Raw genomic sequence first — 15,116 nt, 5'->3', positions numbered from 1 at the left:
CTTGTGATTTCTTTGGTGTCCATTCTTGCCTCTTCCTTTTCCCTCACCACCTAGAGATACTCAGCAGGGCATGTTTCTTCTGAGAAGGACCTCAATACAACTGTTGGAGAAGGGGCAGAGCAAGAACCACCCCCTCCACATGATGTAAAATATTACGAGAGTCCAGGGAACCGCCCAAGCAGCAGATGATCTGCATACTGCCTGTGGCTCATTGTGCAAAAACATTCTTAACTCCAACAACTTTAATTCTCTGATTTCTCTTGGGTATCTAATATGTAGGTAAGAAACATGGGTTCATCCTGTGGCCCTAGTCCTCTGAGATGACAGTCATTTTGCCCTTTTTCCCTCCTAGGAGATGTCTTCACCATCCCTAAAGGGGCTACAGAACAAGAGAAAGAATAAGCAAAGGGCAATGCATTAAGTTCCACACAATGGCACATATTTTACAGTCATTTGCTAGAATACCTCCACTTCAATGATGTCATCCAGTGACCCGAACAAAAGGATTATCTCAATGTCTTGCACTTTGCAATCAAGCAGCAAGTTATGCTTCTCTAATCGTTTCTGTTCCAGAGAAGTTTGAGTAATTACAACTTCTTTTTGCAACTTCCCCACTTCCCTGTAATTACACCGATATGAAAAAGTAATTTTACTCATTATATAACACTGCACCAAGGAAGAAAAATGTATGCTATAAACTTATATGAAAAAAAGATTATTCCTGTGAGTGCTGTAAGTTCTAGAATCCTCTCACTGATGCTTGTAATTTAATTGTTAACACTCCTGAGAAAGGTCATGAATATACTCAGTTAATCTAAGGGAGCATTTTCCACTAATACATGTTACTGATTTAATCAAGGTTACCAAAGACAGTGCTTTCCTAGTTACTTTATTTTTAAATCTGAGCAATTTTTCAAGTTGCAATTCTCACTCAAATATAAGCTCCACATTTTAGACCTCAAACCAAGATAAATAGTCTCTTAGCAAAAGAAATCCCTTGCCAGGTAAGTCATATACACTTAATAATCTGGTTTCTTTACTACCACCACCACTAATGTAGTAATGCCTTCTATCTGAAAATAAGGGCTTGGGTTTTACTAATCGAAATGATGTGGGATTTTTAAAAGAACTGGAAAGAGGACCAAAAGAAAATGGAAAAAAGAAAAAAAAAGAAGAAAGTAAGAACTATGTATTTTTCAAGAATATGAAGGGAAAAAGAAAGTATTCTGTTTGGGCTGAGTGTGGTGGCTCACGCCTGTAATCCAGCACTTTGGAAGGCCAAGGGAAGAGTATCATTTGAGCCCAGAAGTTTAAGACCAACATAATGAGACCTCATCTCTTAAAAAAAAAAAAAAGGAGAATGTGTTCTATTTACACAAAATACAAGAGTTTTTAAAAAGCAAGAGTAAACAGACTTTAATTCCACTCCAAAATCTTAGAACTTTCTGGCTGTATCTTGAAACACTGAAGGTCTTCGAATAGTGAGAAAAATTGTGAAATGCCAAAAGGCTGAGCAAAAACAGAGAATTAATTTTCTCTAATCACTCATAGTTGTGTAAATCATGATGCATGACAGGAAAGCAAGTGTCATTTTGGTACAGGCCAGTCAATTCAAAGTGTCGTTGCCATCATCATGGCAAACACACAAGCTAATCTTATGCCAGGTACTGGTCTAAGTACCTGGCACAGGTACTTTTTTTTTTTTTTTTTGAGACAGAATTTCACTTTTGTTGCCCAGGCTGGAGTGCAATGGCACTCTAAGTGCATATGAATATTAACATATGTAATACAGCAATTCTGTGAGGTAGGCACTATTACTATCTCCATTGCTGATGAGGAAATTAAGGTATCATATGTAAACAGCAGAGCTGGGATATGAAACCAGAAATTGTGGCTCCAAATTCTATCTCCTTACTCTCTACGCTATCTTGCACAGACTAGAGGGAATCTCTGTACAACAGGAAGACAGAAATATCAAGGTAGAATTAGGGTAAGGGACTCTATACAGGTTCATGTTTTCATCTAACAAAAATAACTATTTGGGGAGGCCGAGACGGGTGGATCACGAGGTCAGGAGATTGAGACCATCCTGGCTAACCCGGTGAAACCCCGTCTCTACTAAAAAAATACAAAAAAACTAGCCGGGCGCGGTGGCGGGCGCCTGTAGTCCCAGCTACTCGGGAGGCTGAGGCAGGAGAATGGCGTGAATCCGGGAGGCGGAGCTTGCAGTGAGCCGAGATTGCGCCACTGCACTCCAGCCTGGGCAATAGAGCGAGACTCAGTCTCAAAAAATAAATAAATAAATAAATAAATAAATAAATAAATAACTATTTGTTCTACGCCAGGAACAGTGGCTCATGCCTGTAATCCCAGCACTTTGGGAGGCTGAGGCGAGCAGATCACTTAAGGTCAGGAGTTCGAGACCAGCCTGGCCAACATAGTAAAACCCGGTCTCTACTACAAAAGAAAAACCTACACACACACACACACACACGCCGGGCGTGGTGGTGTGCTCCTGTAGTCCCAGCTACTTGGGAGACTGAGGTAGGAGAATCACTTGAACCTGGGAGGCAAAGGTTGCAGTAAGCTGAGATCATGCCACTGCGCTCCAGCCTGGGCAACAAAGGGAGACTCCGTCTGAAGAAAAAACAAAACACCATTTGCTCTAAACAATTAACCACCTCTCCTGGTTTAGAATGTTTGAAAAAAATTAGAATGTCTGAAGGGTGTGACGTGAGACTAAGAGCAACAAAGGGCACATATTCAAATGCAACTCATTTAGTATATTTCAGATGGTTGGTATCCATGTTTAAAACTCTGACTAGGTCTTTCAAACTGATGAAGTCTTAATTACCTATCAACAGCCAGAAACTTCTTCCGTTCCTCTTCAATTTGAGTTTGAACTTTCTCGGCATTGGAGTTCTGAGTGACACGTCTGTCCTTAAGTTGCTGCTGCTTTGCCATGAGTTCATTCACTATCTGCAGACAGTTTTCTTCAGCCTGAACAGAGAGGATCTGTATTGTAGATTTACCATCTTCTATATTAATAAGGTAATTCTATGATCTAATCAATTAACACCAAACCAGTTATCCTGAGATGAACCTTCTCATCCTATGTGCTACTTGACCCTCCATCATGGACGGTGACTCACATTCTATACTTTTTAGAAACTGGTGATCATTACCTGCCTTTGTCGTTCATTTTGCTATTGTTTTTTATCCTTCATTTTGGATTCATTCCTCAGCTCACTGCCATCTGACTTCTGTTCCCACTCTCCAATGAGAGTGTTTTTGCTATCATGATCTCTAATTGGGAATTAAACATTTTCCAGACTTTTATGTTTTTGACAGCCTTGATCATTTCCTCCTTCCTGAAACTCTGGGGCTTCTGTGATACCACCTCTTCTGGCTCTCCTCATAAGCTAAGTGACCATCTTCCAGATCCCATTGCTGCTCCACTGCTCTTCACTGCCTACCTCCCTGCTAGGGTATCTTAACCATTCTCATGTGGTTTCAGTTTACTCCCATAAACCAGCAACTCCCAAATCTGTATCTTCAGCCTAGACTTCTCCCATTATCTACTCTTTAACAGCCTGCTGGATATTGCCATCTAGACATTACATAGGCAACTCAAGCTCCACAGGTCCAGAATTTTCTCTCCTTAACCGGCTGCTCTCATTCACCAATCACCCAAGTTAGAACTAATGAGTCATCTGTGGCACCCCCTTGCCCTTCCTCCCATGCTGACAGCCAGTAATTCATAAAGCTCTGCTGATTTTACTTTAAGTATTTCTTTTTTTTTTTTTTTTGAGACGAAGTCTCACTCTGTCGCCCAGGCTGGAGTGCAGTGGCGCAATCTCGGCTCACTGCAAGCTCCGCCTCCCGGATTCACGCCATTCTCCTGCCTCAGCCTCCCGAGTAGCTGGGACTACAGGCGCCCGCCACCGCGCCCGGCTATTTTTTTTTTTGTATTTTTTAGTAGAGACGGGGTTTCACCGTGTTAGCCAGGATGGTCTCGATCTCCTGACCTCATGATCTGCCCGTCTCGGCCTCCCAAAGTGCTGGGATTACAGGCTTGAGCCACTGCGCCCGGCCTAAGTATTTCTTAAATCTGTCCCCAACCCCTTCGATCACTAACAGGACCCTTCAGGAGATCACAAAAGGTTTACTACATGAAGGAAGTCATAATTTCAATGAAGAAGCACTTCAGCCACCCATTATTAATTACCTTCTTTAGGTGATCAATATCTTCACTACCTTTCTGGATAGTTTCTTTTAATGTGTTCATCTTATTCAGTTTCTTCTTAAGCTGATTGCGACTATACTCAAGTTGAATATTAAGCCGAGTTTTTTGTTTTTCAAATTCTAATCTAGTATAATAAAGTCAAGCATTACAAGTGTTAACAGAAAACTTTGATTCCTTCTTAACTTTTTCTTATGGGAAATTTCAAACAAATATAAAAATAAAAGGAATACTATAATGAACCCCCAAGTAGCTGTCATCCAACTTAATAATTATCAATTCATGCTCATTCTTGTTTCATTTATAACTCCACTAATTGCCCCTCTTACCGCTGGCTTATTTGAAGCAAGTTCTAAACATGATGTAATTTCATCTGTAAATATTTGTGTATGTATCTCTGGAAGTGAAATGACTTTTAACTCATAACCATAAAGTATTATGGCTAAAATATAATTCATTAATATCAAATTGCTGTCACTGCCAAATTTCCTTTTTAAAAATTTTCTTTTAGTCTGGGTGCAGTGGCTCATGCCTGTAATCCCAGCACTTTGGTAGGCCAACGTGGCAGATCACTTGAGATCAGGAGTTCGAGACCAGCCTGGCCAACATGGTGAAACCCCACCTGTACTAAAAATACAACAATTAGCCAGGCTTGGTAGTGTGTGCCTGCAGTCCCAGCTACTCAGGAAGTTGAGGCAGTAGGAACTGCTTGAACCTGGGAGGTGGAGGTTGCAGTGAGTTGAGATCACGCCACTGCACTCCAGCCTGGGTGACAAAGCGAGTCTCCATTTCAAAAAAACAAAAACGAAAACAAATACAAAAAAATTTCTTTAAAAAAAAAAAAAAGAAAAATTGGTTGTTTGAATCAGTATCCACACATTGCATATGGGTATGTTTCTTAAATCTTTTATAATCTACAGATTTCCTCCCCTCTTTTTCTTTAAATTATAATTTATGTGTTATTCTTATTATTTAGTCTTTTCAAATTATTATTATTATTATTTTTTGAGATGGAGTCTCGCTCTGTTGCTTAGTCTGGAGTGCAGTGACGCGATCTCAGCTCACTGCAACCTCCGCTCCCTGGGTTCAAGCAATTCTCCTGCCTCAGCCTTCCTAGTAGCTGGGATTACAGGTGTGTGCTACCATGCCCGGCTAATTTTTGTATTTTTAGTAGAGACAGGATTTCGCCTTGTTGGCCAGGCTGGTCTCGACTACTGACCTCAAGTGATCCACCTGCCTCTGCCTCCCAAAGTGCTGGAATTACAGGCGTGAGCCACCACGCCCGGCTCAAATAACTATTCTTATATAAACACCAAACTTGGGAACTTTCATTTCTACTGTGCCAGCTTCATAAACTCCTCATAAAGAATTCCATTATCAACTGTAGCTCATCCCTCCATGCTCCACCTACCCCTCTACACACCCTGCTAACAGAATCAGTTGTTCAAGAAACACTAAGTACCTCTACACACCCTGCTAACAGAATCAGTTGTTCAAGAAACATTAAGTACTAACAGATATTGTGCTAGATACTGCTAATACAAAAACAACTATAACAATTAAAACATTAAAAACTATTTAATGAGAGGTTACTATATACCTGACACTGTTATAAAAGTTTTTACATGAATTAACTTACAAGTTGTAAAACTCTCCTAGGTCAGTAATACTATCATCTTTATTTAACAGATGAGAAGATCAAGGAACAGAGAGTTAAGCAACTTGCCCAAGGCTACCCACTTAGTGGTAGAGCCAGGGATGACACACTCAGACAGAGGGACAACGAAATCCCTGCTCTTCATCCGTGACCACACTGCCTGTAGGAGAGGTTAAGAAATTTATTTGTGCCGCAGGAGGCAGACATACAGACGATGTAGAAGTGAAACACTTCTTCACTTGGCTTTAGGGCGTCACATTACCCTGGCTTTCCTTTCCCCTGACTAGCTGCTCTTTTAATGATTCTTTCTCATCTCTTCAACTTGCTAACATCTTGTAGGATCTCTTCTCCTTTTTTTATTTTGAGACAGAGTCTCGCGCTGTTGCCCACGCTGGCGTGCAGTGGCATGATCTCGGCTCACTGCAAGCTCCGCCTCCCAGGTTCACGCCATTCTGCTACCTCAGCCTCCCAAGTAGCTGGGACTACAGGCACCCACCACTACACCCAGCTGATTTTTTGTTAGCCAGGATGGTCTTGATAGTCTGACCTCGTGATCTGCCTGCCTCGGCCTCCCAAATTGCTGGGATTACAGGTGTGAGCCATCGCACCCGGCCTAGCTGTTTCTTGATGAAATGAAACTCAGGCATAATTCCTCTAAATTATGAAATAATAACTATTTTTATAAATATGTAAGCTTCTTACCAACATATAATACCTTTTTTTATATAAAAATACCTTTTTTGATCAATTTCTTGTTGCTGTTTAACACGTTTGTTCTCAAATTCACGAATATTTTCCACACCAATTTCTTCACAGAAGCGTTTGAAGATATCATCTTCTACCTTTTAAGTTATTTTTTAAAAACAGATTTAATAAGCAATTTTAAGAAATATATAATCTTTTTTTTTTTTTTGAGACAGAGTCTCGCTCTGTCACCCAGGCTGGAGTGCAGTGGCACGATCTCCACTCACTGCAAGCTCCGCCTCCCAGGTTCACGCCATTCTCCTGCCTCAGCCTCCCGTGGAGCTGGGACTACAGGCGCCCGCCACCGCGCCTAGCCAATTTTTTTTTTGTATTTTTAGTAGAGACGGGTTTCACTGTGTTAGCCAGGACGGTCTCGATCTCCTGACCTCGTGATCCGCCCGTTTCGGCCTCCCAAAGTGCTGGGATTACAGGCGTGAGCCACTGTGCCTGGCCAAGAAATATATAATCTTAAATATAAGTTTTTCCCTCCAAGATTTTCCTGAATTAGGCCAAAAACTAATCCCACCAAGCATTACTATATTCTGAGAAGCCAGTACTTTCTTTTCCTTTAAGTCCATAAATTATGCCCACCTACTTTCAAATCTCTTATTCAAAAAAACTAAGAAAGCTCATAACTGGCCTTATTAAGTGTTTTGGCTTCATGAGTGTTTAGTATAAAACTGGAAGAATTCCATTTACTTTAGACCCACCAAAATATAACATTCTACATAAATAAAGAAAAGATTCTTTATGTATGAGTAATACAATAGCACCTTTGCCAGTATAATAACAAGTGGAATGAGGCATAGAATTAAGAATGAAAAAGATTTGGAAAAACTAGAATGGGGAAATTCAACAAAGTGAAATTTAACCTCAATGTTTTAAAGCTCTGATTTTATGTATAATTATAGGATGAGAAAGACCTATTTTAAGAACAGGACATTTTAAAAACTTCCAGATTGTAGTTGAATATACATTAAATATGAATGTGATATGACTGATGCAGTAGTAAGCTACAATTAGCATGACTAGATAATCCAAGTCATGGAAAGTTACAGTTATAAACATAAAAACCCACAATATGCTGTACTGGCTAGGAAATATTTTGACATGCTCTGTTCAGGGGCATTGATAAACATCCAGAGGATGGTTACCAGAGCTGGTCTTAAATCCATGGTAATGTGAAATGAATAAAGAAACTAGGGCTATTTAACCTGGAAAAGAGATAACTAATTAGGAAGCACAAAAAGTATGGTTCCAAATCATGTGGTAAAGATCAGGCCTAAAAGCAATGGGTGGAATCAATAGAGCGGGGGTATAACAAATCACTTTCTAAGGATCAGAGATACCCCACAGTAGAATGAATTAAATCAGAAAGTTTCTGTCCCTTTATAAGCAGAAGCTAGGTGACCAAATTTTTATTGTCCTAGAGCCAAGTACTGTGCCTGACACAGAATAGGTGTTTTAAAAAGAACTACTGAGTGAATAAATAACTTTAAAAGATAAGCTGAATGACAGTTTTCTTTCCCTCACAGTATTAGGGAAGTGGGAGAAAAGAATGAGCCTATAATTTTCACAATGGGTAAGGAGAGGTTGGAGTGCAGAGGAGAGTAGGCACAGGTCATTGTCTCTTGAGGTGAGCAACAGAGGTTCTCAAAAAACACAAGGAAATTAATTTGGCAAACCAATAAAACTTAGCTTACAACACTGTTGTTTCTGATAGGGCACTGTTACCTATCAACCTTTGCTTTAGCATATATTTAAGAAGCCCTAAATCTAGTATCTGGTCTAGAACTACATATACCATTTAGGAATAAATATAACATTTATGACCTTATCTATCTTTTCTTGAAATTCTTTAATTCTTCGTTGTCGTTCCTTTATTCCTTCACTCAACATAGTACATTGAGACTCAATATTTAGTAGTTCACTTTGTAGCTGAGATTGTTCCTAACAACAAAAGAGAAAATTTTTTTTTAACATGGCTGTTTTAGCTTTATATAGTGAAGCCAAAAATGTGATAGGTATCTTTTAGAATAAAAGAAGAATCTATGAGATAAGATGAATTCACCTGGATAAAAGATTAAATACCACATAAATAATTAAGGGACTATAATATAATCTCAATCATGGGACAAAGTATCTAAAAATTGGCCGGGAGTGGTGGCTCTAATCCTTGGGAGGTCAAGGTGGGCAGATCACCTGAAGTCAGGAGTTTTGAGACCAGCCTGGCCAACATGGTGAAACCCCATCTCTACTAAAAAAATACAAAAATTACATGCCTGTAATCCAGCTACTCAGGAGGTTGAGGCAGGAAGAGTACTTGAACCTGGGAGACGGAGGCTGCAGAGAACAGAAACAGAGCCACTGTACTTCAGCCTGGGTGACAGAGTGAGACTGTCTCAGAAAAAAAAAAAAAAAGTATCTAAAAATTACATGGAGCTATATAAATGTAATTCCTGAAATTCTATGTCCTGGGTCAAGTGCCCAGCATATTTTATGTAAATCTATATTACCCGGTAAAAAGCAACAAGGTGCTTCTTTTTAATCATCTCCAGTTCATTTTGTGAATATTTGAGTCGTGTTTGAGTTCCTTGTACCAGGGTCTGTATTTGTTTCAAATCTGTTTCTTTGCGGAGTGTCTTCATTAAATCCTAAAAAGAAAGAAAAATATGAGAATATTTTATGATAGAAAAGCACTTTCACTTTTCAAAGTGCTTTCATATGTAATAATTCACTGATTTTTACATACCACCACACCCATGCCTTACCTCCCTTTCCTCTGATAAGAGACTGGGCAATTAAGTACATTAGTGATCTGGAGTAACTAAAACGCCATACAGCTTCCTCAGAAAAACTAACATTGCTTAACAGGAAAGAATTGGGAATGGAAAATGAAGAGGGGTGTGTATATTCCATCCAACACACATTAACGACATAAACAGGATCTTGTAATTGCCTTGTTTTTAGTGCATCTTTACCTTTTGGCTTGCCTCCCTCATTCCCTTCTTCTTTCACTCACCTTATGCCTCAACCAAATTAACTCCCTCAGACACTCCGTCCCATTGACTCCAGGTTTTTTTTTTTTTTTTTTTTTTTTTGAGACCGAGTCTCACTCTGTAGCCTAGGCTGGAGTGCAGTGGTGCGATCTCTGCTCACTGCAAGCTCCACCTCCCCGGTTCACGCCAGTCTCCTGCCTCAGCCTCCCGAATAGCTGGGACTACAGGTGCCCGCCACCACACCTGGCTAATATTTTGTATTTTTAGTAGAGATGGGGTTTCATCATGTTAGCCAGATGGGCTCGATCTCCTGACCTTGTGATCCGCCCACCTCGGCCTCCCAAAGTGCTGGGACTACAGACGTGAGCCACTGCGCCCGGCCGACTCCAGGTCTTTAGATAAACTCTTTCAACCAACCGCCAAGCAGAAACTCTGAATCTACCTATAACTTGGAAGTGCTTTCTCCAACCCCAGCTCCCAGTTCTCCTCCCTTCTGGACTTAACCAAGGTACATCTGACATGTATTGACTGATGTCTTAAGTCTCCTAAAACATAAAACCAAGCTGCAGCCTGGTGACCTGGGACACACGTTCTCAGGACCTCTTGAGGCAGTGTCACGGGCATGTCCTTAACCTTGGCAAAATAAACTTCTAAATTGATTAAGACCTGTCTCAGATACTTTTGGTTTACAATAATATAGGGCACAAAATTACTTTCTCCAGATATGCTGATACCATTTATTAAATAATCTATCCTTTTCTCACTGAACTGAAACATCATCTTTGCTGAACATTAATTATTAATTGTTAAGTATACTGGTCTCTATTTCTGGAGTTCCTGTTGTTTCATTAACCTGTTAGATACCTGTAAATAGCTATATCTTGAATTTAGTAAGATTACCATAACTTATAATCTTGAGGCTTTAGGCAATCTAGTCCACAGGCAGTAAGGTTTGTTTTGGGAAAGGACTGTTACTGTCTTTGTTTCAAAGCTAAACTATAACCTAACTTCCTCCCAAAGTTAGTTTGGCCTATCCCCAGGAATGAACAAGGACAGCTTGGAGGTTAGAAGCGAGGTAGAGTCAGTTAAGTCAGATGTTTTTCACTGCCTCAGTTATAATTTTGCAATGGTGGTTCCATAACTTTAAATGATGACTATTGCAGTTTTCATAAATAATATAGGTAAATGATTAAAATAATTAGGCGAATGTGATGGGATAAATACTTATAGACAAACTCATAATTTGGAATCTAAAGTTATATTAAATAATAGATATTTCATTATTTGGGTATTTTCCAATAAAAATATATTGTAGGAAAACATTCTTAAAAAAAAAAGGGTGTCCATTTCAAAAAGGTGAACAATTTTTATCTAATTCAAAGCTTATTTAAAAGTTATGTATAAAAACAAGGTAAAAGGAATCAGAAAATAAGAGAGAAGTAAAGAAAGTTATAAAAATAGAGGGGTTTTTTTTTTTTTTTTGGTAAGAAAGCTTAAAGAGAAATAATTTTATATGAGAAAGAATCTTGTATGGTAAATTTAGTCCTAGAATAAAATGAATGGTTGTTTAAGAAAAAGGGATGTTCAGGACAAACCAGAAAGTTCAAGCATATCATGAATGGTCTGTGTAAATCACAATAAAAGGATTTATAGAAAAAAACCCAAAAAACTTTTATATGATCAAGTTGTCTCGTATTAAAGGGAAATTATAATGGTCTTTCTAGAGATTGGGCTTGATGTAAAAAAAAATTATTCTTGCAACATTATATACAAATAATCAGGCCAAGTATATAATACAGCATTCAGTCCAACCATAACTTGTCTTTAGTAAAAATGGAAAATTGGAGAGAGAAAAATTATGTTTCAAAAACTAGTACACTTGTTGTTAGATTCTAGTCTTGCCTAATGTTTTTGAATTTTTACAGTTTGGACCAAATTCTAATTTTTCTTGGTTACAAGTCTTCAAAATAACGTTTTCAATTTTTTCCTTCTTTTTTCCCCATTTTTCCTAATGTGGAGTTGCTGAAACTAAGCTGTGCTTTTCGTAAAGCCCTACGAACTGAAGCTAGACAACTTAAATTTCAGAAGAAAATAACAGCAACCTATTTACGTACATAAGCCACTTTCATACCTGCCTGCTAATGTATGGACTTCATAGTAATGTGACCTATATCGATTTTCCAGGATTGTTCTTTTGTTTCTTGTTGTTCTTCCTTCCTTCTCCTATTTTCACAGGACATGAGAAAATCAGCTTTCCTAGTAACTTGGAACCTACCTGTCTAGAAATAAACCATCCTAGCCATAAGAGATCACATGAAACCTGAGACCAGAGACTCATTTTCCTCTAAAATGCTTTCACCAAAAGATTTTTAAAAAGGGGGGAAATGTGAAAGGAAAATAAATCTTGGGGCTCCAAAATCACTAAGCTAAAAGGAAAAGTCAAGCTGGGAACTGCATAGAGGAAACCTGCCTCCTATTCTATTCAGAGTCCCCCCTCTGCTCACCAAGATAAATGCATATCTGACTGCCTCCTTTGGAGAGGCTTCATCAGAAACTCAAAAGAATGCAACCATTTGTCTCTTATCTACCTATGACCTGGAAACCCCCTCTCTGTTTTGAGTTATCCTGCCTTTGCTTCCAGTTGTCTTGCCTTTTCCAGACCGAACAATGTTTGTCTTACATGTTGATCGATGTTTCATTTCTAAAACGTATAAAACCAAACTGTGCTCTGACCACCTTGGGCACATGCTGTCAGGACCTCCTGAGACTATGTCATGGGTGTGCATCCTCAACCTTGGCAAAATAAACTTTCTAAATTAACTGACACCTGTCTCAGATATTCAGGGTTCACACTTCCAAGACTACGTTGAATAGTGGTAACAGATAGCTGTCTATTTCTTGATTTTAACTAAAATGATTTCACTGTTTTCACCATTTAAGCAATTATTTCTGTTCAAGAGCTATTTATTTTATTTAAATAATTTCCACTAATTAGTCTTTTACTTAGTATTTTAACTAGGTCTGGCTGCTGAATTTTATCAAATGCCTTTTTTACACATGATGACATGACTTTTCTCCTGCCTTTAATTCATTAATATAATGGATTATGATGATCACTTAAACACCCATGTATCTGTGAAATAAATTCTATCAAGTCAGATGTATTATTTTACTACAGTGCTCAATTCTCTAATACTGACATTTTATTTAGATATTATATATTTATACTCATAAGGGAAGTCAGCTTTTAGATTTTTTTTGTACTATGTATTATTTTATATTAAAGTTATACTACCTTTATAAAATAAGCTGGAAAGTTTCCATCTTTTTTATATATTACATAAAACTAAGCTGTAAACTCATATGGTCCCAGAGGTTATTTTTGGTTTTTACTCGTGGTCAAACATACATAACATAAAATTTACCATCTTTACCATTTTTATTTGGCTAGTCAAGCATAGTTGTGAGATCTTTACCATTTCTAAGTGTACAGTTCAGTAGTGTTTAAATATATCCACTTTGTGTGCAAGCAATTTCCAGATCTCTTCATCTTGCAAAACTGAAACTCTGTCTCAATTAAACAACTCATTCTCCCCTTCTCCAGCCACTGGCAACAACTGGTCTCCTTTCTGTCTCTATGAATTTGACTACTCTAGGTACCTCATGTTAGTGTAATCAGACAGTATTTGTCCTCAAGTTTCATCTATGTTGTAGCATATGTCAGAATTTCCTCCCTTTTTAATGCTGAATAATATTCCATTGTATGTATATACTACATTCTGTTTATCTATTCATCTGTTGATAGACACCTGGATTGCTTCTACCTTTTGGCTGTTGTGAATAATGCTGCTATGAATATGGGTGTATACATCTCTTTTTTGAGACCCTGCTTTCTTGTTTTGGGTATATGCCCAACATATTCACAGGTTCTGGGGTGACAAAAGAAAGAATTGCAGGATAATATGGTAATTCTATTTTTAATTTTTTGAGAAGCCATCATACCATTTTCCATGGTATGCTATATACCATTTTATATTCCTGAAGCCTTTTTTCAGTGTAGATCACAGTGGCATTAAATATATATATATATATATTTTTTTTTTTTTCCTCACGCAAAACTAGTTTGCCATTAATCAATAATGGATCTAATTTTCAGCTCCTTAGTACAATGACTTTTATCCTCATGCTTGCTTTTCCTTTGGTGCAATATTGCTGCTGCATCTTGACTGCGTTGCAGTCAGGAGGAAGAAACGCAGAAGATAACACCAAAACTTTCACTTACATCTCACTGGCCAAAACTGTCACATGGCCAGCCCTAGCTACAAGGCAACTTGTGAAATTAAGTTGTTTTTGTTTTTCACAATCTTGCAATAGAGTCTAGAAAGGAAGGAAACTGTGGATGGGGATTAGGCCAGCAAACCACACCACTGCCTACCTTTTCAAACATTTCACCTTTTTTCTGTTCAATCTTGGTAATTTATATTTTCTAAAAAATATCCATTTCTTCCAAATTTTCAATTTTTAAAACCATACAGTTATTCGCATGTAGGATTCTTTTAAAATTATTTTAATGTTTTCATTCCTGATCATGTATGTTTGCTTCTAGCTTTTTTTTCCCTTCATTAGGATTGCAGAGTTTATCTAGTCTTTCAAAAGCACTAGCTTTTAGATTTGCCCCTTTTCTATTTTGAGTTGTTTTCTACTAAATTAATGTCAGCTTTAAAAAAATTTCCTAGCCTGGGCATGGTGGCTCATGCCTGTAATCCTAGCACTTTGGGAGGCCAAGGCAGGCAGATCATGAGGTCAGGAGTTCCAGACCAGCCTGGCCAGCACGGTGAAACCCTGTCTCTACTAAAAATACAAAAAATTAGCTGGGCACAGGAGTGCGTGCCTGTAATCCCAGCTACTTGGCAGGCTGAGGCAGGAGAATTGCTTGAACCCAGGAGGCAGAGGTTGCAGTGAGCCGAGATCACCCCACTGCACTCTAGCCTGGGCAACAGAGTGAGACTCTGTCTCAAAAAAAAAAAAAAAATTCTTTGTATAACTTTTGTTATTTTGTGGGTATTCTAATTTCTTTTATTTTTAAATAGAGATGGGGTCTTATCATGTTGTCCAGGCTGGTCTCAAACTCCTGGACTCAAGTGATCCTCCTGCCTTGGCTTCCCAAAGTGCTGAGATTACAGGCAAAAGCCACCATGCCTGGCCAGTTGTTCTAATTGCTTTCCTTTTTTTTTTTGAGACAGGGTCTCTTTCTGTCACCCAGGCTGAAGTGCAGTGACATGATCACTGCTCACTGCAGCCTTGACCTCCCAGGCTTAAGTGATCCTCCTGCCAAGTAGCTGGGACTATAGGTGCATGCCACCACTCCCGGCTAATTTTTTAATTTTTAATTTTTTGTAGAGAAGAGGTCTCACTATGTTGCCCAGTCTGTGGTTCCTCTAATTTTTCAAAAAGTGACTAAGTTCCCTTATAT

The 15,116-nt window shown here is 38.6% G+C and overlaps 1 protein-coding gene across 2 annotated transcripts in view; it reads right to left on the bottom strand.

The window, feature by feature from the left end:
* The window catches only part of SMC1B (structural maintenance of chromosomes 1B), a 64,784-nt gene that overhangs the window by 15,175 nt on the left and 34,493 nt on the right, over positions 1 to 15,116 (bottom strand). For both annotated transcript variants that reach the window (XM_025399320.1, XM_025399322.1), the window contains exons 13-18: positions 9,161 to 9,298; positions 8,478 to 8,594; positions 6,636 to 6,742; positions 4,229 to 4,370; positions 2,855 to 3,000; positions 466 to 619 (exon numbers count right to left, since the gene is read on the bottom strand). In XM_025399320.1, coding sequence (XP_025255105.1) covers positions 466 to 619; positions 2,855 to 3,000; positions 4,229 to 4,370; positions 6,636 to 6,742; positions 8,478 to 8,594; positions 9,161 to 9,298 — 804 coding nt within the window. The remainder of the gene's footprint in view (positions 1 to 465; positions 620 to 2,854; positions 3,001 to 4,228; positions 4,371 to 6,635; positions 6,743 to 8,477; positions 8,595 to 9,160; positions 9,299 to 15,116) is intronic.

This window comes from Theropithecus gelada, chromosome 10 (genome assembly GCF_003255815.1).
Source record: "Theropithecus gelada isolate Dixy chromosome 10, Tgel_1.0, whole genome shotgun sequence".
In the NCBI taxonomy this organism is placed as follows: domain Eukaryota; kingdom Metazoa; phylum Chordata; class Mammalia; order Primates; family Cercopithecidae; genus Theropithecus; species Theropithecus gelada.
The sequence above is the reverse complement of the archived record's forward strand: the minus strand, read 5'-3'. Positions and strand labels throughout refer to the sequence as shown.